Below are 24,720 nucleotides of genomic sequence, written 5' to 3' on the forward strand. Positions count from 1 at the left end.
GTGAGATACTCTAAAACTTTTGAGGAATTGATTGTATTCTGTGGAGTGTCAGAAACAGGGAAATAACTATTACTAGTGCCAATTTAAATTACTGAACCTGTAGAGGAATAAAATTTTAGAAGAATAAAATTTCAGTTTTGCCTCGCTTTGCCTTACCATAATCTCATGGTGTTCACTGTTTTGGTGCTGTGTTGTTGGTATTTTTTTGATTGCTCACTTTAATTTTTTTTGTTTTATTTGCATAGCTTTTTAATGTGCAATGTTTACACTTAATACATTAGCAGCTTTATAGTAGCATGTTATGTTCCTGATACACAAGCAAGCATGGAATCAAAAATACTGGGACAAGTGAAAACTGCATCATTAAATTAAAAACCCACAATCAACAGATAAATCTATTTTGAAATGAACTGGTTTTCTTAATTTACTTAATCTAAATTGCAAAATTCAGTTTGCTGCTTGTAGGGAAATACAACTTTGTGGAAAGTTAGTTGTTGCTTTTCTTGTGCTTTGCATGCTGAGGGGAGCACAGACAGATTGTGTTTGAGGAGTAAGAGCATTTTCAGTGTATTGCAGTAGAGATGTGAAGGTGATCATTCCAGTGGCACCTATTTCAATTAGAATACTGACATATTGCATTGAATATTGCATTAATTTTGTTAGTTCTCCAATTTTGAAAAATGTTTCAGGTTTAAGATTTAATTGAATCAAAGCAAGGCAAAAATTAGATACAAGACTCAGATTATTTTAATGTGTCTTTTTTTGAAGCTGCGTGCTGGCCCATTTGATGAGTTCCAGATTGCTACTATGCTAAAGGAAATCTTGAAAGGTCTTGACTACCTACACTCAGAGAAGAAAATTCACAGGGATATAAAAGGTGTGCAACATTTCAAATGTTACTTTGTTAATGCCTTTTAAAAAATAAAACAATATTCTAATTAGTTATTATGTTATTTCCCCTTGGCAGCTGCCAATGTCTTGTTATCAGAACAAGGTGATGTTAAGCTTGCTGATTTTGGAGTTGCTGGGCAGCTAACAGACACACAAATTAAGAGAAATACTTTTGTTGGAACTCCGTTTTGGATGGCCCCTGAAGTTATTCAGCAGTCAGCATATGATTCAAAAGTAAGTAGAAGTTTTCTTTTTTTTTTTTTTTTTTTTTTATCTGGTTATCCAACAGCATTTGTTTTGATTTTTTTGCTTTTAGCTCTATCAGTATGGGGAGGAAAAAAAAAAGTAGATTTGAAATTACAGGGTTTCAAATAATAAAATTAAAAGTAGGATTTAATTGGTTTTATACAGTAGTTACCTGTCATTGTACTCAGGTACAAAGTCACCAAGTAAAATGGTGATGTCATGTCTCTTTCAGAGCAACTCCCTGAATGTGGGGTGGTTGGTTGATTTGGTTTCAGTTCAATGTTTTGCAATTAATTCAAAAAGTAATAAAGTACTCACAAGGTAAAATGCCACCAGAACATGGCAGTTCATTTAAAGCCAAGATGGTGGCCAAAGTGTTAATTTCTTCTCACATTTCTATACATATAGATCTGGGTATAATTTCTCAAATGGTATTTCTGAGGATCCACGTAATACTGAAAATTTTAGCACAGGTCTTGAGAAGGTAAAAAGTAACTTGGTGGCTGTGGTTGAGTAGCATTGTGGTACCTTGGTGCCTTTCTGTGTCATGAGAGCTCTTGATGGATGACTTATTGCAAAGGAGAGTTTCCCTGTGTGAACTAGCAGTAGAAAAGCAGAGTTCTTCTATGTTTTTCTGAGAGCCGAGAACTGGTGCTAGAAATTACAATAAGAAGGGAACAGTCCCCTCTTCTCTGTGTAAAACCACAGGATGTCCTAGAGTGTGCTTGGTGAAACAGCAGCATGTTTCAGTCTGGCATTGGACTTTCCACACTCTGTAGACAAAACCTTAAAATAGCATCAAGAGAATAAAAACCTTGGTATGTGTATAGTAATACTTTCTTACTGCTTTTTCTCAAACAGTAGACATGAAACTATACTTACATGATGTGCATATATTTTTAAAAAATCTGGTGGGTATCTGGAGTGTCCTGAAAGCATTCACACTCCAGGAGACTTTCCCAGGATCAGTCAGACTTGAAGGAATTTGTGTACTTGTCACAAGGGTTCTTGCTGATAAAAAAGTTGGAATTCTCCTGTTTAGGGTTTCAGTGGTCCCACTGTAATGTGTTCCCTAGGGCACTTTGCAAAAGCTCTCTACCCTGCTTTAAAAATGTGTCTTGGTCAGTCACATTGGGAATAATTCTTCTTCTGCTTGCCCTGTGTAGATCAGCTTTAGCACCCCTTCATTTACATGCCTCAGCAACCTAATCTTTTGCCTTCCATATCTCCTCAGTGTCTTGCTAGAGCAATGTCTTCCCCTTTTCTTCCATGCCAATAGGCTGGTGGGAGAGCACAGAAGATACAAGCCTTTGGTAGGAGAGGTGAAGGATTTGGATAGGATACACTTCAGTTTCTAGACTAATACTGATGACTCTTTTGGTATCTGGACTGAATTTTAATCTTTATTCTCTCTCTGCTCCAAAAGGCTGGAAAGTAAACTAGAAATTCATACATTTTAGTGGTTCCAGAAATTTGTAAGCCCCATCTCCTCTTAAAAATAATTTTGCTCCAATACACAATTGTTGGTTATGGTATTTCAGTAATAAATAGTGAGTTAGTTTAATTATTTGCTATGAAGTACAGCTATTTTAGGTCTTGTGAGCAAAAAGGAATATTGGAGAGATGCAAATTGTAATCCTTGTTTACTCTATGGGCAGTTTTGGTTTATGATTCTGGGCCAAGTGTAGTTGATTACTGCCAAACACTTTTTTAATGAGAAACACCTTTAGTGATCTAAGTAGCTATTATAGCTTATCTGAAAAGATGCAAGTAATAATATATTTCACTTGGGAAAAGAAATCAAAATCAGGAAAAAAATTTAGAATACTAGTATTTTATCTATGATATCAAAATATCATACTGTGTTTTGATACAAAGGCAGAATTTGTTGATAATGATGCTTTTAGCTAAAATAAATAGTACTTAATTATTCTGCTGTGACTTACACTGTGAACTTGGTGTTTCAAGTCTAACTAGTTGTCAATAATTCTCCACCTAAATTCATCAAGCAGTCTGTTAGGAAAGAAATTAAGTGATGCCCTGCTGGATTTGATTCAGCTTTCTGCCTTGTTCATTTAGAGTGAGCTGTCAAACAAGGTTGGATACCTAAACAAACTCTGAATTAGACATAGGAAATTTGTGGCAATTTGTCATTAACATATGGAAAATACCAAAGGAAGATCAATATCTCTGAAGCTTTTCCAAAAGTGTGTAAATTTAGGTGTCCATTTAACTTGCTGGCAGTGTTAGAGCATCAACTGCACAAAAATTATGATCTGTATGTTTGTCATTAAACACTGATTAAATCAGCCAGGTCTTTTTGAGTCAGGTGTTCCTGAAGTGTTAGAGGGGAATGTTTGGATGTTTGCATGATCTACTTGGGCCACCATTAATTTTATAATATACTTGCATTATATGTGAAGATGTCAGTTATTGAATACTTAGTCATGACAGCCCATAATTTTGTACTAACAGTCCCTTTTCCCTCTCTCAGGCTGACATTTGGTCACTGGGCATCACTGCAATTGAACTGGCCAAGGGGGAGCCTCCCAACTCGGATATGCATCCAATGAGAGTTCTGTTCCTCATTCCGAAAAACAATCCTCCCACTTTATTAGGAGACTTCAGTAAACCTTTTAAAGAATTCATTGATGCATGTCTGAATAAGGACCCAACATTTGTGAGTAGATAAATGTGTGTGCATGTGTGTGAAGATGTTTCAGTTTTGCTTTCTGCTCTCGTGTGCTTGTGAAGTATTTTGCTGGCATTGTGCATCTTCAGTGATTGAAATCATTTTAGGGACTATACTTTGCACTGTGAATTTTAGTGGTGCTTTTTAATATCTCTGTCTCCATCCTAGTTTGTTTTGTTTAAAATACTCAAAAGGAGGAGGGAGAATGCTGGAAGAAATTACAGTGGCAGAGGCAGATTCCTAAAATGCACTCTAAACTAGGATAATGTCAGAAGAGAAGCCTTAACAGAGGCGAGAATCATCTGAAATACTTTTCTTCAGTGCAACTTTTGCTGTCTGAATTCAGCTTACAAGGAAATGTTGCACTGGAGAGTTTTCATTAGTCATTTTCCTGGGTGTGACCTTCTAACGTGGAAGGATAAGCTCTATAGTCTATGGGTGACTTGATCATATTTTTAGCGTGCTTGTAAATGTGAATTACTGGCTTTTCTGGCTTCCTGTTTCACTAATTTCCTGATATTATACAAGTTAGCTCTAGAAGTCTGTTGTCTTACTAAGTGTCCCCTATTAGCATTTAAAATCATGAAATGTTAGCATGACATTAAATATTTGATGTGTTTCTTACAGCGCCCCACTGCAAAAGAACTTCTGAAGCACAAATTCATTATGAAAAATGCCAAGAAGACTTCATATCTGACAGAGCTGATTGATAGGTTTAAGAGGTGGAAAGCAGAGGGACACAGTAGTGATGAAAGTGATTCAGATGGTTCAGATTCGTAAGTTTATTTTGTAGTCTTTTTTGGGTGTGGTTTTTTTGGTTTCACTAATGTTCTTAAAGTGGTTTTACTGCAGCTTTTCTGTGTAATAACACCATTTCTCTACATCTGTCTCTGGTCCTTTTTTTTTATTGTCTTCTTCCATGAAAACCCCCCTGTATGGCCCTAAAGAGTAACACATAAGTCAGTCTGTATGCTTGTTACATCTTTAAATTTTCTTTCTTTAAACTCAATTTCAGTTCTGTTTAAGTGCTATCTATTTCCTAGTCTGAGGCCAGTGGTTGTACCAAAACCACTGAGTCACAATTAGAGATATTGCAGAGCAAAGCTGAGGTGCATGAGGAAGTTTGCATAGTGCCTGGGGAGTAACATGCTTTCTGTAAGTGTCTTGTTTTTCTGGCTATCAGATAACTCTTAAATGGGATGCCATGGGAGAAGGTAAGCCTTGTAGGTAGATACCATCTTCTGTTTGCTTTTGATGACATTTCAATTTATTCAGCCTCTTTTCAACTTCAGTTAATGTTTCAATGCGTGTTTTTCTTATTATTTCAAGGAATACGGAACTAGTCCTGATAGACTTGTTATATATTTGGGTTACCTGTGCTTGCTTGGTGTTCTGTTGTGGCTGATATTATGTACATCATTTCCTTTTTGTTTCAGGGAGTCCAGCAACAAAGAGAATAATTCTCACCCTGAGTGGAGCTTCACTACAGTTCGGAAGAAGCCGGATGCAAAGAAGCTCCAGAACGGGACGGTGCGTACAGACAGAGGAGTTCTTCTTTCTAACTGCTGCTTCTGAAGCCACTTTAAGGAAGACAGTGATAAAACTTAGTAACTTCACTTTTCATAAGAACTGACTGTTTTTTTGCAGTTCAAGAGATAATGCATGTTAGTGATATTTCCTATGCCCTGCCAGCCTCAAATGCAAAATTATACTGCAGATGTACTGTAGTATCCATTCTTAGAGATGGGAATTCTAAAGTCTCTTACTAGTGAGGAAAAACTGAAATGTTTCTCTGATGCTGAATGACACTGTTTGAGATGTGTCATCAGGCATCTGTTTCAACATCCCATAACATCTGTTGATGTACTGTGTCTTTGTGGGTTTTGTAATGTATTTTAAACACTTTGTTAAATTTAACTCAACTCCCAAAATCACATGTGCTGTGTTAAGAGGCAGTGTGTATGTTGTACATATGCTGGTGTATGTTGTATATATGCTGATGTATGTTGTAATATGCTGATGTAATCCATATTTGTTAACTTCTAGGATCAGGATCTTGTTAAAACCCTGAGTTGTTTAACTATGATAATCACCCCTGTGTTTGCTGAGGTAAGTGTTGGCTTAAAAATCTTCTTTGAAAGTATTAGCCAAGTGTCTAATAACTTTTCTGAGTTTTAAATTCTTTGGTTTGCTCCTCAGCTCAAGCAGCAGGACACAAATAATGCTAACAGAAAGAAAGCAATTGAGGAACTTGAGAAAAGCATCAATGTGGCAGAAGCAACGTGTCCAGGGATCACAGATAAGATGGTGAAGAAACTTATGGAGAAATTTCAGAAGTAAGTAGTTTAGTGATAAGAGAGAGATATGCTATGTCCAGTGCTTTAGCTTTGTAGTTACATGTTGCACTGTGATTCCAATAGTTACAGGTAATAGTTCTGTTTGAGACCAAAACTATACTAACAATTACTGTATCTGGTCTGGAAGTGCTACAGCTTTACTGTAGCTGCTACATCTTGCTTCTTTAATTTAGCCTGCAGGTTTGCCTTAAGCATATTTACAGGCAATAGGGGAGACAGAGAATCTTTTTCTTACCTCTTCTAGGAATGTTTTCTTAAAAATGTTACTTCTGGTGGGTTTTGTACTATAAAGCATTGAGATGAAGGCATGTATTACTTTAGTGGTGCAGAAACATTTATGTGCTGTTTGCCTAGCTGAAACAATATAATCAACAAATTTTTTACCTTGCATTTTTTATCTGTAGATTTTCTGTTAATGACTCATCCTAAGAAACTTCACACAATTGACTGCTGTTTCGTATGGACCCAGTGAAACCCACCAAAACTACTTCAAGCTTGGCAGTGCTTAGCTCATGAGCTCCTTGTGCCTTTTGGATCTTTGCAACATATTGATGGTGATTGAGGATTTGAAGAACCTACTCAACTATTTTGTGGCAGTGCACATGGTTTTATATTTTCAGGAAATTATTTTGTAAAGAACAACTTTTAATATTGTAGTTTCACCTGTTTAATCTGATAAATGTTGAGGTGCAGTTTTGCTTTTAGAAATAACCATTACTTTAGTTAATAGAATGTGCAAGTACAGTATGTTTTGATGCTATTTTGTTCCTGTACATGGAGTTGTACAGGTCTTTTATATTCATGAGTTAAACTTTTGTAAATCACTAACGAGCTTCAGAGAAAAATAGCTTTTTCACAAGCATATTCAAGACATGTAATGTAGTGGCAAGGGTATTGCTGTAGCACCTGCTTCAACCAGCATATAGTTATCGTGCCCTGAAAAACAAACCTGCAACAGTATCTATTTTAATTCTAAATTGGTACAGTATTTTAGGCAGCTCTATGATTAAATATATTTGAGAGCAATATGGCAATAGTTTGCAGGTGATATGTAGCAACAGGTCTATCCTGATGTACAGTCTGTGTATTACCTTTTAGAACAGGTTTTGAAGTAGTAACTCGATCTTATATCATCATGGTAGGAAAATTTAGAGCAATACAGTTGAGGGGGTGGGGCTTTCGGCAATAATGGACAAAACCTGAAGTCCAATTTAACTTAATTTAATTTTTTTTCCTCTGAGTCTACATGCCTGGGTGGAAGGGAGCCAGAGAAGCCGAGCGTCGCATGTTACATACCTCACCCGCAGGTATCGGTGTAACACCAGCGTTCTGTGTGGTGGTGTTGTTTCTCCTGTAAGATATTTATACACGTTTTTGTTCTGAAATACATTAAATACAGTACATCAACATCATTTGTTTATAATTTTCTGAAAGTGTATTTTAAATATGTATTTACCAGTTAATATGCAAATAACTGAGTTATAGATATTCTTTCACAAAAAGGTAGTACTGTGCAGTACGGAGTGATTTTTTTCATAAAAAGTAGGTAAGACTATAAAGTTGCTTTCAGTTATATATTTATGGTACTGCTAGATGGGTAATCTCTTCTGTTGTTTTGTTTTGATTTGGTTTTTTCCCTTTTTCAACCCAGTATGTATATTATGCTGAAGTTTTGAACTGGGATTGTTTTTCAGTACTTAGCTGTGGAACTGTTGGTGTAAATTTATTTTTGATAAAGACTGGGTGTGTTTATTTTATGGTTCAGACCTGCACATTTTGTTTTTGCACAAAAGTCATTTTAAAGAATCTGAAATATATCTGCCAAATATTGAAAAAGTAATGGTGTGCAAGTAAATACTGCATTTTTCGTCAAATGTTGCCATTACATCGTTTTTATATAAAGGACACTTGCGAGAGATGGTGGTTAGATATGCCAAGGACAATTATTTTCAATGGTGCCTACACTGTAAAAAAAATTACTTTTAACTCCTTGTTTTAATTTTAAAAAAAATGTTTCTGTTTAAAACTTTCATCTGCTATATAACTGAAATTCAATTAGAATTTATATCTGAGAAAAAAGTCTGGAAATAGTTTTTGAAAACAATAATGTTATGGATTAAATAAATATTTTTATAAATGTAAAAGCAGCAAAAGTTGTAAATACAGTTGATCTGAAGCTTTACAAAATAACTGCATCACAGAAACAAATTGTAGTGCTCCTCTAGCTTCTGTAGTTGTTAGTCTTGTAAATCTGTTTATAGATGAAGCTTATTTCAATGTTTTGGGGGGTTTAAAATGGTTTAAAAATAAATATTTAAGTTCTGTAAACTTTCATGAGCTTGTTCTGTTGTGCATCATTTTATTCTGGATTTCTGCAGCTGTGCAGAGGTGTGGACATGTCAGGCACAGATTCATGTTGGGAGAAAGGTGTTCCCTGCCAGGGTGCTTTGCAAAGCCCTGGGTGCCCCACGCTGCCCTTGGCCAGGGGACACCTCCCAGCTGCTGTGCCCCAGGGAATGGATGGAGCAGTCCCAGGGTTCACTTTGGTTCCTTTCCTAGGGAGGAGACTCTGGGATGTGACAGACCTGGCTGGCAGTGCAGTGGTGTCACGGCTCTGGCTGCCTTTGGCCTCAGCCCAGGAAGGGACACAGAGAGGCCTGTGCCACAGCTCCCTCAACTTTCACCTCAGCAGCCTCAAGACAAATCTCATTTTAAGGAGCTCCATTTACATTTTTCAGAATTAAAAACACGTTTTTACTTCCGTGTCACTTCCCTTAAGGTGTTCTTTTCCTGTGGCAGTCTGAGGGAAGTGCTCATGGGAATTCCTCCTGAGTTTTGTAACTGATGGCTCTACCCTGTTGACACAGGATCTTTAATCTCTGCAGCTTTACAGACTGTTCTGGGTAGGTGGGGTTAGCAAATGACATGGGAAATTGGAACCTGACATGTTTGAGATAAACTGTAGTAAGTTGCTGAACTGTAGTGCCTCTTCTCTTCCTGTCAAATGCGTGCGATGTGTGCCTACCTCATGGGACAGCATGGGAAAATCTCCCCCACATGTGTACAAAACAGACTCATTCTCTTGTATTACAGTCCATTCAAGAAGGTTTTTTTGTTGTACTGCACATGCCTGCAGTCTCTGTGCATAGTAAGACTCTAATTAGCTCCTAAGAAGGGACATCTGTATTGCTGATTCCAGAAATGAGCTGTCTTTTTCCCACGTTTTAGTTATTGATGAACTGTGTAACTTAATCAGGAGTATTCTGTTGCTGGCAGGTAGCTAACGGAAAGAGAGATCCAAATATTCATGCAGGAACCATCTTCTGTCTCTTTTGGTTTGCCAGGCTTCCTGCTGTAGGTTGAGAGTAATTGTTGCTGAAGTAATCTTATCAAAGTAGTCTGAATTGCAGAATAGAGAAATGTATTTGTTCTAGATGAGTCCTTTATCAATGTAACCATTCTTTAAGCCCTTGGTCTCTGACCCCTCTGTTCATTTCTGTGCACTGTAGTGTCATCACACCTGCTCTTGCCTTGCAATTTGGATTGCTTAATAGGAGAGCGTGTAGGTTTAAATGTGTTTGCACAAAGTTTAGTGATTGTTAAAAGTCTGATTTTTATCACACTGTTTTATGACTTAACACTGGAATAAGATCCTTTTTCTCTTGGCAAAGTTTTAGTGGTGTGTATGTCGGCTTATTTCACAGCTTTATCTATTTTGTCTAAACCTTTATCTGTTTTATATAAACCAGTCACTTCTATCTGAATGTACTGAGTAGCTCAATGTTTTCCCACTGTGACGCTGCAGTGCCTTCCCCCCTTCAGTAATCCTTTGTGTAAGGACTATAACAGTTTACATTTTCCAGGTTCTGCTGTTTGTCTTTCACCACCAGCAAACCAAATCTTTCCATGTCCTCTCTCCATCCTTGTTTTCTTCCCTAGGGAAACAAAATCACTTAAATAGTTGTCCTTATCTTGAGGGTGAATAGGGCTGAGCAGGGAGTGAGGGGAAGGACCTAGGCAAGGGTTGTTTCAATTGTTCCTTGACAAGTGAGCCACTGCTTACTGGGATTGTTCCTTCATTTTAGTCAGTCAGTAAAGTGGTTTAAGCAATGAATTTAGCTCAGAGATGTTGATTTGTGTCACTTGCTGATGAGCTGCTTTGTTCCCCTGCTATTGTTGACCATGTGTAGGATGTGCTGAAGCACAGTGCCCACCCTGTGCCCCAGTGCTCCCTAGTCCATGGAAAAATCCAAAAATAGTTCCCAAGCCCTTGTTTCTCCCTCTCAATGCTGTTTTCCCAGCATAGTCTTGAAGACCAGCCCTGGCAGTTCCTGAAGATTTGGGCAGGGTGTTTGTACAGTGATCTCTCATGGTGGGACATGCTCAAGGTGTGTCTCCACATGCTTTGAGGAGCTAACAGTGATTGTGGAGTATCCCAGGGCTGTGTGTGCAGCCTGCATTTGAAACACTGCTGCTTTTTTTAACCCTCTACCAAACTGCCCACAGACTGCCATTCTTAAATGTTGTACTGAGTGGTGATTCTTGCTCTTTCCAAGGTGCAGAGATTTGGGAATGGGGAAGAAACAACCCTGTAGGCAGAAAGATTATCTCTTTTTTCAGTAGAACATGTGCCAGAGCAGCGTGAGGGATCACTGCAGCTCTCAGCTTCAGCACAGGGTAACCAGGAGCAGAAGCAAACCTTACAATGTACTCACTTGTTGGGCTAATGCATTTCTTTGGGCAACCAACCAAGAATGTGGCTGTTTTCAGCAGCCTTCAGGGATCTCCACAAGTCTCCCCAGTTGCTGAGACAGCAAAGGCACAGAGGAGGCCAGGCTGCAGAGCAGGAGAGGGAAACCAGCTCCTGGGAGCACTGAGGGAAGCTCCTGAGCTGGGAGGCACAGGGCAAGGTGTGCTGGGGGGATGCCTGCAGGACTCAGGGTGCAGATTTCACAGGGCAGAAGGAGGAACTCAAAACTCCAGTGTGAACAACTGTTTTTTATTGTCCACCTTCTAAAACAAAGGACAGCAACATGCAGAGTGAGCAGGACCGATAAGCCCAGTTCTTTCTACATTTTAATCTTTTTTTTTTGTCCCAGTTTCCATGTTTCTGAAATCCTTCTAGCAGGCTCCAGTGGTTTCTCCACCATGGATTTTCTGGGCTGTCTTCCTGCTTACAGTCATGTCCTACAAAGACTTACAGGGTTGTTCTTAAAGAAAATTACCAAGATGTCCCCCTAAAATCTTAGGGAGGTGTCATCATTCTCAAGATTTCCAAGTAAATTTCATGTAGATTTAGGGTAACAGTAAGTTTTAAAAATAAAAGTACTTCCAAGAAGCTGCTTGTTCCATTCCTACCTGCTCCTGATATCTGTTTTCCCATGCTGCTTAACTGAGGACAGATTTGGGGAAGCAAAGGACCACAAAGAACCCCCTTACACATCTCTCTCCCTCAGATTTAAGCAGAGCACTGAGGTGCTGGGGCTGTCACGGTGCTACCAGGAGGTGATGGCTGATTTAGAGAGTGTGAACCCACTTCCCAGTGCTCACCATGGGCTGCTTCTAAAGCTTGACAAGCACTCCTGAGATATTTCTGGAGAAGGATAATCCTCTAAACTGGCCAGGGAGAAGACAGCCACACACAGAGCCTTGCCTTTGAGTGCCAGGTGCTCCCTGCAGCACTGGAGGGAGGTGAGGCAGGTGGAGGAGACAGGCTCTGTGCTGGGGTTTTATCCTGTCCACATGGCATCAGCTCGAGGAGCAGCCCCCATGAAGATCTTGCTCCTTTCCAAAAGGGCCTGAAACACCCTTCCCTCCAGTGTGCCACCCTGCAGCTGGGAAAAGCAGCAGCTGAAACTATTCTGTGAGAAGTCTCTTTTTCTCCCTCCTCTTCAATGAAGACTCCAGCAGCTGAGCTCCAAGAATCAGTTTGGGCAGGACATAGAAGCTTAGCAGGACTTTAGGAGATCTCTGGCTAATGGCTGAAATAAGAATCCCCCCTCAAAGTGTGGTGACAGAGACAAACCAGCTTCCAAGTGTGGTGCAGGGGTTGAGTACTTCTGAGCACACCCCTGATGTCCAATAACACATCCTCTAGAGCTAAGAGCACTCACACAACGATCCCATCAATATTTCATAAGCTGTGACAGACCTGCAGACCAAGAGTGTCACCATTCTTTGACCCCGGGTCAGCACCAGCCGCCTCCGCTCCCTCTGGCCAGTGTCAGGCACCTAGGTGAAATACTTGGAGGTCCCTCTGGAAATCCTCTCCTCAGCAGCACTGGTGGCAAAGGACACCTCCTCATCCTCCTCATCCAGCTGGAGGCTGCCCGAGGAGAGCCGCACGCGGGCCATGGGCGAGCGCAGCACGCGGCCGTACCGGGAGCAGTGCTCGGCGCCCAGCAGCTCCGGGTCCGAGTCGCTGGACTCGGTGCTGCTGCCCAGGTAGCGCTCAGGGCAGCGCCGCAGCCCCGGAGCCAGCCCTTGCTGGGCTGGGATGTGCCAAAAAACGCCCCCTTTGCGACTGCTGAGAGCAGGGCACGGCCCCAGGGGCCTGAACTCTGAGCCATAGGGGAAGCGGATGGTTTTCATGTCCGACTGGCTCCAGGAGCGCTTGGGAGGCTGCTCCTGAAGGCCGTAAGCGAAGGAGCGAGCCAGCGATCTGCTCTCCCCCGCCGTGCTCGTGCCCACAGCCGTGCCTGCAGCCTCACCGTGGAGCTGCCCAGCCTGGGTCCCACTCGGGCTCTGCAGGGGGGGTTTTGCTGCCACAGGGCCGCTTGCACCGGCCGGTCCTGCTGTGTCCTCACCAGGGGCCAGTGCAGGGCATGGGGGCTGCAGGGCCCTGTCCAGGTAGAAGAGCACAGGGGGCGCCGGGGCCACCAGGGGCAGGGGACAGGGCACATCCGTGTACACGAGCTGCCGGGCGCTCACCTCCCGCATGTTGCCCACAGAGGTGCTCTTGCTGTTCCCAGCAAACTGGTGGTGGGGCCGGAAGGATGTCAAGGGATTCCTGGCTCCGAAGAGGTCGATGGGCTCCCATGCCCGCTCCATCTCCAGCTCGGCGTAGAGCAGGGGGAAGGCAGAGGAGCTCTTGGAGTGGGGCAGGAAGGTGGGGGACGCTTCGGGCTTGGAGCGCTCCAGCTCAGCAGCAAAGGTCACCTCCATGGTGGAGCTGCGGCGCCGGCTGTCCAGGGTGGGCTCGGAGCCGTGCACCCCGTTGGCGTGGTAGGAGCCCCGGCTGCCGTAGGCCAGGCGCAGCTCCTCCACCTGGGCAGGGCACAGAGAGGGTGGAAGGGAGCACCCAGAGCTGAGGGCCTGGCCCCAGATGGGGCAGCAATGCCAAGGCCCTGGCACAGAACTGTTGCTGATGCCATGGGGACTCACCTGCTTTGATACATCTGTCAGGAGGTCCGGGGAGGAGCGGCACTGCCTCTCATCATAGCGGGATGTGTAGTGCTTCCTGCAGGACAAGAACAAGGGTTGGTGTATGGCCAGGAGGGTCCTTCCCCTCTCCCCAGTCCCCTCAAGCACCTCTCCCCCTCCATGCCCCCGGTACCTCTCGAAGGGCAGGCTCTTCATCTTAGCCTTCCTGCCGTGCTCCAGCAGCTGCCTCTGAGTCCTGCCACTGCAGCATGGAGGGAGAAATGTGAGCAGCACCATCAGCCCCAGCCCTTGTGCTCCTTGTGAGGGGATGCAGCAGGACCGAGGCAGGGGTGTCTCCAGGAGAAGTATCTGTTATCACCCCCTCGGATTCAGACAGGGCTGACATAAAAGGGAGGCTCGGAGCCATCCCCAGGCCCTTCCCAGCCCCAGCAGTTTGGGTTTCCCCATGGAATTTACCTGTAGCGGAAGCTGGAACCTTTGCTGCACAGAAGGGCTTTGGGCTTTGACTTGGGCTCCTCAGAGAGCCTGAAGAAGGCGTGGTACTCCACACACGTCTTCCAGAAGGCCTTGCAGGTGTCCCGGCTGGCCATGGTGAACTCCAGCGTGTCCTTGCACAGCGCCTGTGTGCCAGAGATGGGGTCAGGAGCACGGCACAAGCTCTGCCATGTGCCCTCCTGATCCCCCAGGGGTCATACGGGCTGCCAGTGGCTCCAGGCAGTGCACTGTCACCTCGCTGGGGACACAGGAGTAGCCCTCAAGAAGGACCACCATCATGAGCAATAGGAATGGATTTTACTATAAACTGGAGACTTTTTGTGGCTGACCTTCCATCCACAGCTGTCTGCTCCTGAGCCCAGCAGCTGCCTGTGGCATGGTACTTACAGAGATGTTTGCATGGAGCTTGATGAGAAAATGCTTCCTCTTGAAACTCAGTTTGCGAATTTTGGACCAGTTGAAGGTGTTGATCTTTGTATTGCCCTGCAAGGACAAACACACAATTACAGCTGGATGGGGCAACCTGTAAGGACAGAAATGCAGTGGGCCAAGGCTTGAGCTCACAGGACACTGCATCAGACTCCAACGCAGCTCTTGGAGCTGCTGAGGTCTGGGGAAAGGGTGCTGGGGTTTGGTGTTTGACTCTGCATCAGGTGGTTCTACAAGTAGAAACTGAGGTTCAGGGCTTAACTCTGCCTGCTGAAACCCAGGACTCCCAGACAAGTGTCAGAGAGGTTAAGGCAGGGAGACCTATCTGTGCCAGCTCAAATATCATGTGAGTTAAGGCAGAATCAGTGCCCCAAATAAATAATATTCTCCCCTCGTTTGCTGGGAAGTGTAGCAGTGCTCAGCTCACCCCCACACCTTTAAACCTGGTTTAAGCAGGCTGCAAGCTCACATAAATTACTCTGTTATCATTTTGCACAAGGTTAGATGGAGCCACATGGCAGAACCAGGAAAAATCACATTACCCCACTCTGTGGCACCAGGACCCTCTCAGCTTTCTGCAAGAGCCCAGATTTTAATGGGCTCACAGATGCTCTAATCATGCGTGAGGGATGTTTATGGTTCTGAATAAATTACCAGGTCTGGCAGCACTAATTACCAACAGCAGACCCACAGCCAGGTTTTATGTTTGGGTTTGTTGGTTTGGTTTTTTTTTTTTTTTTTGCTGTGACAAGGTGTTCCCAGGTTGAAATCAGCCGGTGTGGGAGCGGAGAGGAAGTCTGTATTTACTGCCCAGCTCGGCCGTGATTACAGCCTCGTGTAATTGCACAGACGTGGGGGGCTATTTTCACTGGAAGATTACCCAGTGAGCACATGTGACAGAGCCGTGGAAGCTGTGCTGCTCACACGGCCACCAGCTCGTGGGACAAGGGCCAGCAGGGCTGGGGCACGTTCAGGGGCACACAGGGCGGATGGGGCTGAGTCCTACAGCATCCCCTTCACCCCCATGGCCTGTGAAGAGAGAGTTTGGGCTGCTCAAAGGGGAGAAGGGTCACCTGCAGCTGGAGAGGCCGCCCCTGAGCCCTGGGCTCACCCTCAGCACCAGCACCCCCATGTGTGTCACAGCCAGGTTGATCCGTGTCCCCTCACCCTCAGCACCAGCACCCCCATGTGTGTCACAGCCAGGTTGATCCGTGTGCCCTCACCCTCAGCACCAGCACCCCCATGTGTGTCACAGCCAGGTTGATCCGTGTCCCCTCAGCACCAGCACCCCCATGTGTGTCACAGCCAGGTTGATCTGTGTCCCCTCACCCTCAGCACCAGCACCCCCATGTGTGTCACAGCCAGGTTGATCCGTGTGCCCTCACCCTCAGCACCAGCACCCCCATGTGTGTCACAGCCAGGTTGATCCGTGTCCCCTCAGCACCAGCACCCCCATGTGTGTCACAGCCAGGTTGATCTGTGTCCCCTCACCCTCAGCACCAGCACCCCCATGTGTGTCACAGCCAGGTTGATCTGTGTCCCCTCGCCGTCGCTGGCGGGGTGGGGGCGGATCCCGTACATCTCCAGCTTCCTGGCCACGTCCAGCAGCTGAGCGTCCGACTCGGCCGGCGTCTTCCCTCTGGAGACACAGCACACAGGAAGGACAGGAGTGAGAAGGGAGATGCTGAAATGGGCTGAAAAAAGCCATTTTGTGGGTGCACAGGCTGGCATCACCCCCACGCCACTGCCAGCCCTGCCAGCAGAGGTCCACGGGGGGGTTGTGGAGCAGCCTCACCTGTGTCTCCGGTGGTAGTGCATGATCTTGTTGTCCAGGTACTCCTGGTTGGGCAGGTACCTGTGCGTGGCCAGGTGCTGCTGGTCTGTCTCCTCGTGGAAGTCGCCCAGCTCGGCTTTGGGGACAGGGAGAGCGTGGATTAGGCTGTGAGGGTCGGTGCAGAGGGAGCCCTGGCTGCATGGCCAAAGCCTGTCCCCTGCCCTGGCCCTGCAGTGCTCTCTTGCCCTTACACTGCAGCAGGTGGGAGACGAGCAGCGCCGCGCTCTTGTCACTGCAGGGCAGCCGCCCCTGTGCCAGGTCCTTCTTGATCTGCAGGGTGAAGAGGTACCTGTGGAGGGGGACAGGAGCATCCCTGGGGGGAACTGGGTGCTGGGCTGAGCCGTGAGGGCTGCGCCTGTTCCCAAATCTCATGGGATGCACATCCACAGGGTCACAGGGTGAGGATGCAGCCCCTGCAGCTGGGCGCCAGTAGGACCAGCACATCCCTGTCAGTGAAATGCTCATTAGTAGATTTCAAAATTAACATTCCTTTCTGTTTTGGAGGGCATTTGCCTCTCTTGGGGCTGACATTCTGCATAAGCACTGTCTTGATTTTATTCTTAGTCCCTGTTTGCAATGCTTTCTCTAAAATTGTAGAAGCTAACAATGTCATTTTTAAAAATAAAACTAAAGTTGTTCTCTCAGAATACTGCTTGAGGCAGGAGCTAGACTGAGCAGTCAGACTCTGTGCCCAACTGTTAAAGTGTTTGGCAGTAAACAAATTGCAGCCTCATAAGACAGCTGATCCTTCAAGTGGATTGTGTTTAAAAACAGAGGATCAAGAAAATATATTCTTTGGTTTTGTTCTGTAAAGTGTAATACTTAGGGTACTTAGGATAACCATTGCATACACACAGGTTGGGGTGGATGAAGATAAAGCATTAACACACTGCAAAAACACAGAACTGTGTGGTGAGGAAGTAATAAACAAAGCACTGTACCTGGTCAGTTCTTCTCTCAGGTGGCCGGGGTCCACTGGGAAAAATTTCACCATAAATTTGAAAAGAACCTCCTTAGGATCTTAAAACACAACATCTTCATAAGTTTTCTTTTACATGTCTATTGAGAACATTTACAACTCTCTTCACACATGCTGCCTCCTTACAGGGTAAATTATCTGGACCCTTACAAATCAGGGACTACAGCCTGCCCCCCCAAAACCAGCCTGCCCAGGGCCCAGTGTCACCAATGAATACAAATAGAGATCTGGATATCTAAAGAATACTAAAGAGAAAAATGTCCCAGCAATTCTTTAAATTGCAAAAATCCCTGTTGGAGGGGGTTTCCATGAAATGGTGCCAGGGAGCCTGGCCAGAGCCCTGGTGTAGTTGCCATCACTGGGGCTGTGTGTTAAACTCAGCCTTCCAAGCACTCAGGATGCAACTGCTCCATAGGAGGCTGCCTGGGCAAAGGGATTTTTTGTGGGATGAGTGAGACCAAGCAGCCAAGCCCAAGGCAAAATGTGTGAAGGGAGGGAGGTAATTATGTAAGCACTGACTGTCACAGAACACCCTGGGATGGCTCAGAGGGACAGGCCAGAAGGTAAAGAAAATAGGTGCCTGCAACAATTCCATTTGTGGTGCACCCAGAAAGGGAAGGCTCCTTATCAGGCTTTCCCCTTTCAGGGAAATTCATGCAAACCCTGCTCTGCAGCCTCCCCATGGCAAAGGCTGGGGTCATGGCCCTAGGCTCTCAGTCACCTCCCAGCCATCCTGCACTTGGGGAAAATACTGTGGGGATGGAAAGAAAGCAGCACTGAGTTAACCCTGCTCATGGCCGTGGCACAGGAGGCTGGGCCTGGACTCAGGTCAGGCTCTGCAGCATCTCCGTGGGGCTGGGGAGGAGCTGCAGGGCAGAGGGGGGACCCTGCCTCAGGCAGGTGCCTGGGCCACTCTGAGCTGCAGAGGGAAAAGCAGGACAAGCAGGAGCAGTGCCTGTCACGCTGCCAGCATGGCCACACAGGCACTCAGCCACCCTGCTCCTCTGCCAAGCTGTCAGATTATTAACAGCTCCAGCCCAAAATGGTGCAGATACCAGATTGCAAAGGCAGTGGTATTTCTGTGGGATTCTGTAGGGACTGAGGTGTCCTTGCAAACAATCCTGCCCAGGCTCACCCTCCAAAAGCCTGGTTAAGTGCTGGAAGTCAGACATCCTGTCCCCCAGAAACAACACTGCATGAATGTGTCTGTGCTAGACTCTCACTGGTAAGGATTTATAAGAATTCCATTAAGAATTCCATTCTTGAAATACTTACTTTTCACTTGCTTTGTTATGGGTTTTAGTGGTTCCAACCAGACCTGAAATAAGGCAAAGAAGAGCTGGGTAAATAAAAGACACAAGAGATGGGGAATAAAAGCAGCAGCAGCAGCAGCAGCATGGTAGAATGCAGCATGAAGATGCTGGCCAGCCTGGCTGCTGTGACAAGTGTCCTGCTGGGCAGTGCCACACACATGGCCATGGATAGACCATGAGCTGCACATATCTCTGGGGCTTGTGGCTCCCCTCCTAACTCCCATTCTCAGGGCTTTCCTGCCATCATGGCAAAACTTTCTATTTAATTTTCCCTTTGGAATCTCAGGGAGGTGCTGACAATCCCCAACCATGCGGGCACTGGAAGCTCCAGGGGCCTGCACTGCCAGCTGCACTCACCTGGTTCCCAGCCTGGCTGTGAAACTCCAGCCCAAAATACTCCTTCTCCACGAGGTTCAGGTGGCTGCAGGTGAGGTTGAAGAGCCCTTTCCCACAGGATTTTTGCTAGCAAACAAACACAGCACAGAAGCAGCAGGTTAGGCAATGCTGACAGCAGCAGTTATGGGATTTCAGAGAGTTGGGGAAAAGTTTCAGCTCCCTTCCTGCACCCCTTTCCTGACCATGCAGCAGCAGAATCTTACTCAATAAATGCTCTTGGCTTCAGCATGTACAACAGGACAACTGCATGCTGTGCTCCCTGCTTTTGGAAATCAGATTCCTTCCCATCACTTCTCTCCTCTATTAAGGAACATAAACCAGAAAGGAGAGCAAGAGAAAATAAGCCATGTTTTGACTCACTGTTCACAGTTATCCCTGTGTGGGCAGTTCTGTCCCTGGCAAACCAGCGGGTGATCCCAGGACGGGCACCTGAGCCAGGGACAGCCATGGCCAACGTGCTTCATTTGGAGCCAACGGGAGCAGCCCCCAAACCTGAGCAGTGAGTCTGGGTGTCCCAACAGCTGGGGCTCAGCTGCTATTATGGTCCATGGTAATTAACAGCAACAGGGCCAGAGATCCTGTGCCGTGGGCTCTGAGTCATCCCAGGGCTTTAGCAATAGGAATTAAGTGGTGCTACATGCTGATAAGGGAGGCCAGGCTGTAGTTATTCCCAGTAAACAGAAACACTTGGAGGGTGTTTTCTTGACTTGTTGCCATGCTGTATGACCTGGCTGGAGAACAAACCAGGAGGCCCCTGACTCTGGAAATTGCTCCAGAAAGCACCAAAAATTAAAATGGCAGTGACCCACCCCAGCAAAACCCTGACGGGCCTTCATCAGCTTGTGAAAAGCAGACCAAAAAGAAGTCATGGTTATTGCAAAAGCAGGCTGGAGCAGAGAGGCCAGGTTAGACAGCTGCTAAATTATCACATGTTGGGTGATGGAGGGGAAGACAGGCTGCAGCTCCCCGTGGCAGTGGCTGTCCCCAGCAGGGATGGGAGGGACCTGGCTGCTGGTGGTGATGCACAGTAATAACCACCTTTCAGGGCTTCTCCTGGGATGAAATTGCTGGCTCTGTGCTGAAAGGCTGCAGAAAAGTGATAGCATAATAACAGCATTCACTCTGCAGCACTCCCAGCTCTCCCCAAAATTACTGGATCACAAGGGTAATTAAAAAAATTATAAATGTTTTTTTTCCAAGCTAGAATTTTCTAGCATGAAAGGCCTTAGCCTTTGTCAGGCAGCCAGAAAAGACAAGTATTTCTTACTGGGTTATTACCTACCATATGTCTGCTGGGAGCAACCCACTGTGCTCCAAGGCCAGCAGTGCCCAGGGCAGGCACCACGGGACAGGAGCAGCCCCAAACCCAGGAAAACCTGCTGGGAGACACAGCCCTGCTGCTGCAGGGGCTGCTTCAGAAGCAGAGCCTTCCTCTTGCAGAGTGCTGCTTGCAGGTGTCCTGTCCTGCATTTTGGGGTGCTGAGGCCCCAAGCACTGTTGTGTTCAGCAGCATCAGCCCTGCCCTGCACCGAGCGAGGGGAGTGGGGTCTGTGCTGTGGGGGCACAGTGCAAGGTACAAGAATGACATGTGGGGCTGTTTGTGCCATGTCCCAGCCCACAGGTGCCTCTGGGAATGGGGCAGGGCCAGGTGAGCACCCACAGGCAGAAACCCCAGAGCAGGAGGTGAGGAGGGGAGGCTGCACTTGCCCTTCACTCCCCAGTGAAAGCACCTGGGACTGTGAGCAGAATCAGAGAGCCAGAGGCACTTCCAGGGGCAGACAGCAGCACGTGCAGCACACGGGGGACACACACAGGCCCATGTCCCCAGAGGGACTCTGGCAGCACCTGCAGCCCAAAGGAAAAGCCCATTTCTGCAGCATTCCCACAGGACAGGCTGCTGCAGCCAGGTCCATGGGCTTGGGGTGAGCAAATCCCTCGTGGGATTTGGTGTGATTTTTTCCCGCCACCTTGGGAGATGCCTGCCCTATCAGCACAGTGTCCTGCACCTAAAGCCACCAGCCTCCCTGTGCCCTCTCTCCTCTGCCACGGGCCCACAGCAAGGAATTCCCAGCTTTACAGGGAACACAAGACCACAGGAGACTCTGTCCTTCACCCAACCTCAGCAGAGAGTTTTTCTGGGCTTATTTGGTTTGCCCACAGCAAACCAAACAAGTGATCAGCAGGGAGGGCACAGTGGGGACATTCAGAGATGTGCCAAACCCTCTCTGCCCTCCCCTAGGGGCTCAGATCTGTTATCCCAGGAACCACTCCCACTGCTCAGCTGAAGGAAATCCTGGGAACTCAGTGGTCCCAGCTGATGCAGATGGAGGCAGAAGCCTCCCAGGGTCAGCATCCAGCACCAGCAGAGGAGCTTGTTCTCATGCAAGCAGCCTGGAGAGGAGACCCTGCTGCACATGCCAGCAGCTGTGACACCCACGTGAGGCAGGTAGAGATGTTTGCACTGTGTGAGGGGCAGGGGCAGTCAGCCCTCTGTGCTCTCCCTCTTTTGTCCTTTCCCTCCCATTATACTGAAGTACTCCTCATTCAAGAGAGCTTTCCAAAGTCAGGAGGGGCTTAGGAAGAGTTGCTTAAAATATCTGCTCAAAACTTAGCCCAAAGCACTCCTTTTATACTGGAGAAGTCACTAATTCAGCTACTCATTTATTGTAGCCACACAGAGCAGCAAATGCATGAAATGCCTAAAAGGGGTTTCCAATACCATTCCATGCTAAAAAAGGAAATGACCAGGAGTTCCTCTAATGGAAGCTATTTGCTGCAATAACATGTCGTGCAGAGCTATAGTGCTGCGTTTTGGGCAAATAAGAAAACAGAGATGGAAAAAAATGCAGCAACATTGTAGCAGAAGCATCTTTTGAATTGTCTCACTATGACCTGATCTAATCAATGGGGGGAGGAGGGGAGGGCATTTTAAAATGACCAGTCTCATTTTTAAGCTGACTCCTGGACTAGGATAGATTAATTAAACTAAATCAAACAACTTCCATACTGTGTCAAGGCATGGAATTTCTTTATTATCCTCTTTTGTGCAAAATACTGTCACAAAGAAATGGAGCTGTGCATCTGAGACAGCAGTTCTCAGGCTGTGCTATAAACCACGGAAGAGAACAGCAAAAGAAAAGCAACAGAACTTGAAAAAAAACTCGCTTTATATTAAACACTCTGCTCCCAGGAGATGCAGGTAAGTACCAGAACAAATCTACTTGAATTAGCTAATTCAATTAGCTACTGTGATTATTAAACACTAACCAGCAATAAATGTGCAATCACACTTGTAAAAAGATACTTCTAACACACAGACAAGACATACCTACTTTCAGTTATCTATACACATATGCATAAATCTAACACCATAGATACTAATACTTAATATTTTAAACCTAGTTCAGAGCTAGCATTTGTTAAATGGGAATTATTTATCACAATGTGTTGTGGACACTGCCATGCAGAAAATAAGACAGAGTGAGGCTTTTTCCTCAGCTATTCACAAAACCACACAGTTTTCTTTTTCAGCTGAATGCCCAGGAGAAGATGTGTGCAGATGTTTCTCAACAGGGATAACTTGGATAAATATGCTATTTTTATTCTGTTCCCAGACTTTTCTTCCTTGCTGAATGTTTACACTGGCAGCCAGACAAATGAGAGAACTCGACACTTGTCAAGACCATCACTTAATATTAACTGATTTACTAACCACCACATCAGGTAAGGAAAAGCCATTCCTCCTTCTTCATAAATAATGCCAATAACAGGGGAGCACAGGAGGATGTTGATACCAAATAAACACTTACCAATTAGTTCTAGAAAGCTTCATTTTGAATTTGAGATTGGTTTTCTTGTTTGTTTGCTGGGTTTTTTTAAAGCTGAAAACAAGAAGCTATCAGAGACCATGCAATCCTTCAGAGCAGCAATGATTTAACAATTAACACCAAAAAATCAGTAAGAATATGATACCCACTTACATCAACTACAAAGATCTTCTGGGAATCATCCAGGAACTGGACTTTGAGGTGCAGCATCCTCGGGCAGGCAGCTGGGTGTGCAGCAGGCACGGCAGTGCTAGCAGTGTGAGCTGGGAGCTGGGAAGGGAGCCCTGACTCCTCTTGCACACATAATTCCCTCTCAGCTGGATGGAGAAGGCTGCACTCACAGATGTGAAGCAGAGGCTGGAGCAAATGAGCTGACTGACTAAAAACTAATTTAAAAAAAAGACCCGACAAACCAATACCTCCCTTGGTTTAAATGTCACCTCTGCAATAAAAGATGTTTTCTGCCTGTGAATTATGGGTGTATTAATAGGGGGGAGATTGGCAGTAATGGGGCTGAGATAAATGCTCAGCTCTTACAGCTGGTGGTGAGCAATGCCAGGGCAAAGCAAGCCCACACTTGGTGCCACGGGGAGAAGAGCTGAGCATCTCCCCTGCCCAGCAGTCCCCCAGCAGTGAGTGTCACCCTCGCCCTGCTCTGGTCAAGGGGCAATGGCAGAGCAGCTGGCTGGCAGCTGTGATGGCTCCATGGGCTGGGCAGGTCACGTCCTGTGCACTGAGTGATGTGTGGATGGGCCAGAGGCTGGAAAATGTTTCCAACTGGACTCAAAACCAGTTGTGAGTCCTTCCTGGAGAGGCAGAGGAGAACCTGCTCCTAATTCCCAGCTCACATCCTGGTAGAATAGCTTAGTGAAGTCTCACAAGCCTTTGAGACAACCTGGTTCCAGCTCAAATCTGAACAGCCCATGTCCCCACTCATCAGCTCCTCCTGGAGTGCCAGAGCCACCCCCACCCTCAGAGCCCAGCTCAGCCCAGGCTGCTCCCCAGTGCTGGGTGCCTGGGGATGCCTGTGCTGCTCCTCTGCCCCAGGTGTGCAGGGCCATGAGGAGCTCTCTGACCCCTCTGGCTCCTCTCACCCATCAGAGACCACCCCACTGAGCTTTTGGGTAAAAGCACCTTTGGGCAGGAACCCCCCCCTTTCAGAAATAAATGCACTGAGCAGTGCCAAAGGCAGGCACTGGACTGGCACAGGGGATCATTATTGCTGCTGGAAAAAGTCACACAATTCTGTGGGACCCAGAGTGATAGAAACATGGCTCAGCAAACAAAAAAACACATTTACTGCTGCAGAGATTTTGCTTGGTGCTCCCTTACTGAAACTTCCACTGTAAGTCACTCCAGACCATTTGCCATGGCCTCTCTTACACTTCCCAAATATTCCTGATGATATCAAGACAGAGGCCATCAGGGCAACATAATACCTTGTCATCTCTGGTGCAGAGACAAAGACTATAGAGCTTTTTATCCACATTAAAATGAGTAAGTCTTCTGCTAACCAAGAGAAAAAGGAGCCTGAAAATCAAAGCCAACCTGCTTTTCCCCACAGAGCTGCTCCACAAATCAGCTGAGTCCATTGGCTCCAGGAGGGCATGGCTGTGGTCCCTGTGCCAGCCCCACGTGAAGAACCAAACCCAGCTCTGCTCGTGGCCCTGGGCTCTGAGCTCTTTGTGTCACAGGAGAAGGGCAGCCTCACACACAAACCATCCAGGGGGGCTGAGTGCACTCTCCCTCTGAGGCTTAAAATGTTTGTGCTGTCAGATATTGACAGCACAAGGAGAGGAGCAGCTCTCCTGTGAGTGGCTCTCACACCACAGGCACAGCTCCACACTGGGAGCACAGTGGGGACACTGGGCTGGCAGG

At 46.1% G+C, this 24,720-nt stretch overlaps 2 protein-coding genes across 3 annotated transcripts in view; one reads left to right on the forward strand and one right to left on the reverse strand.

Moving 5' to 3' along the window:
- STK26 (serine/threonine kinase 26) overlaps positions 1 to 8,520 on the forward strand; it is a 29,116-nt gene extending 20,596 nt beyond the window's left edge. The window contains exons 5-12 of the mRNA XM_054641720.2: positions 769 to 877; positions 968 to 1,125; positions 3,632 to 3,817; positions 4,457 to 4,605; positions 5,266 to 5,359; positions 5,876 to 5,938; positions 6,029 to 6,165; positions 6,591 to 8,520. Of these exons, the coding sequence (XP_054497695.2) occupies positions 769 to 877; positions 968 to 1,125; positions 3,632 to 3,817; positions 4,457 to 4,605; positions 5,266 to 5,359; positions 5,876 to 5,938; positions 6,029 to 6,165; positions 6,591 to 6,615 (921 nt within the window). The 3' untranslated portion in view covers positions 6,616 to 8,520. The remainder of the gene's footprint in view (positions 1 to 768; positions 878 to 967; positions 1,126 to 3,631; positions 3,818 to 4,456; positions 4,606 to 5,265; positions 5,360 to 5,875; positions 5,939 to 6,028; positions 6,166 to 6,590) is intronic.
- Positions 8,521 to 11,178: 2,658 nt separating this feature from the next.
- On the reverse strand, positions 11,179 to 23,125 carry FRMD7 (FERM domain containing 7). 2 transcript variants are annotated; one of them, XM_077185892.1, is made up of 12 exons: positions 22,996 to 23,125; positions 18,977 to 19,081; positions 18,582 to 18,624; positions 17,269 to 17,302; positions 16,519 to 16,616; positions 16,289 to 16,403; positions 15,985 to 16,132; positions 14,452 to 14,547; positions 14,026 to 14,189; positions 13,742 to 13,810; positions 13,570 to 13,645; positions 11,179 to 13,452 (listed from the first exon to the last, which is right to left on the reverse strand). In XM_077185892.1, exons 1-12 carry the CDS (start codon positions 23,050 to 23,052, stop codon positions 12,418 to 12,420), a joined length of 2,040 nt encoding a protein of 679 aa, XP_077042007.1. In that variant the 5' UTR covers positions 23,053 to 23,125; the 3' UTR covers positions 11,179 to 12,417. The 2 variants fall into 2 exon arrangements, with proteins under 2 accessions (XP_077042007.1, XP_054497539.2); XM_054641564.2 differs by having other exon boundaries at positions 17,269 to 17,347.
- Positions 23,126 to 24,720: the final 1,595 nt, after the last annotated feature.

This window comes from Agelaius phoeniceus, chromosome 14 (assembly GCF_051311805.1).
Source record: "Agelaius phoeniceus isolate bAgePho1 chromosome 14, bAgePho1.hap1, whole genome shotgun sequence".
Lineage (NCBI taxonomy): Eukaryota > Metazoa > Chordata > Aves > Passeriformes > Icteridae > Agelaius > Agelaius phoeniceus.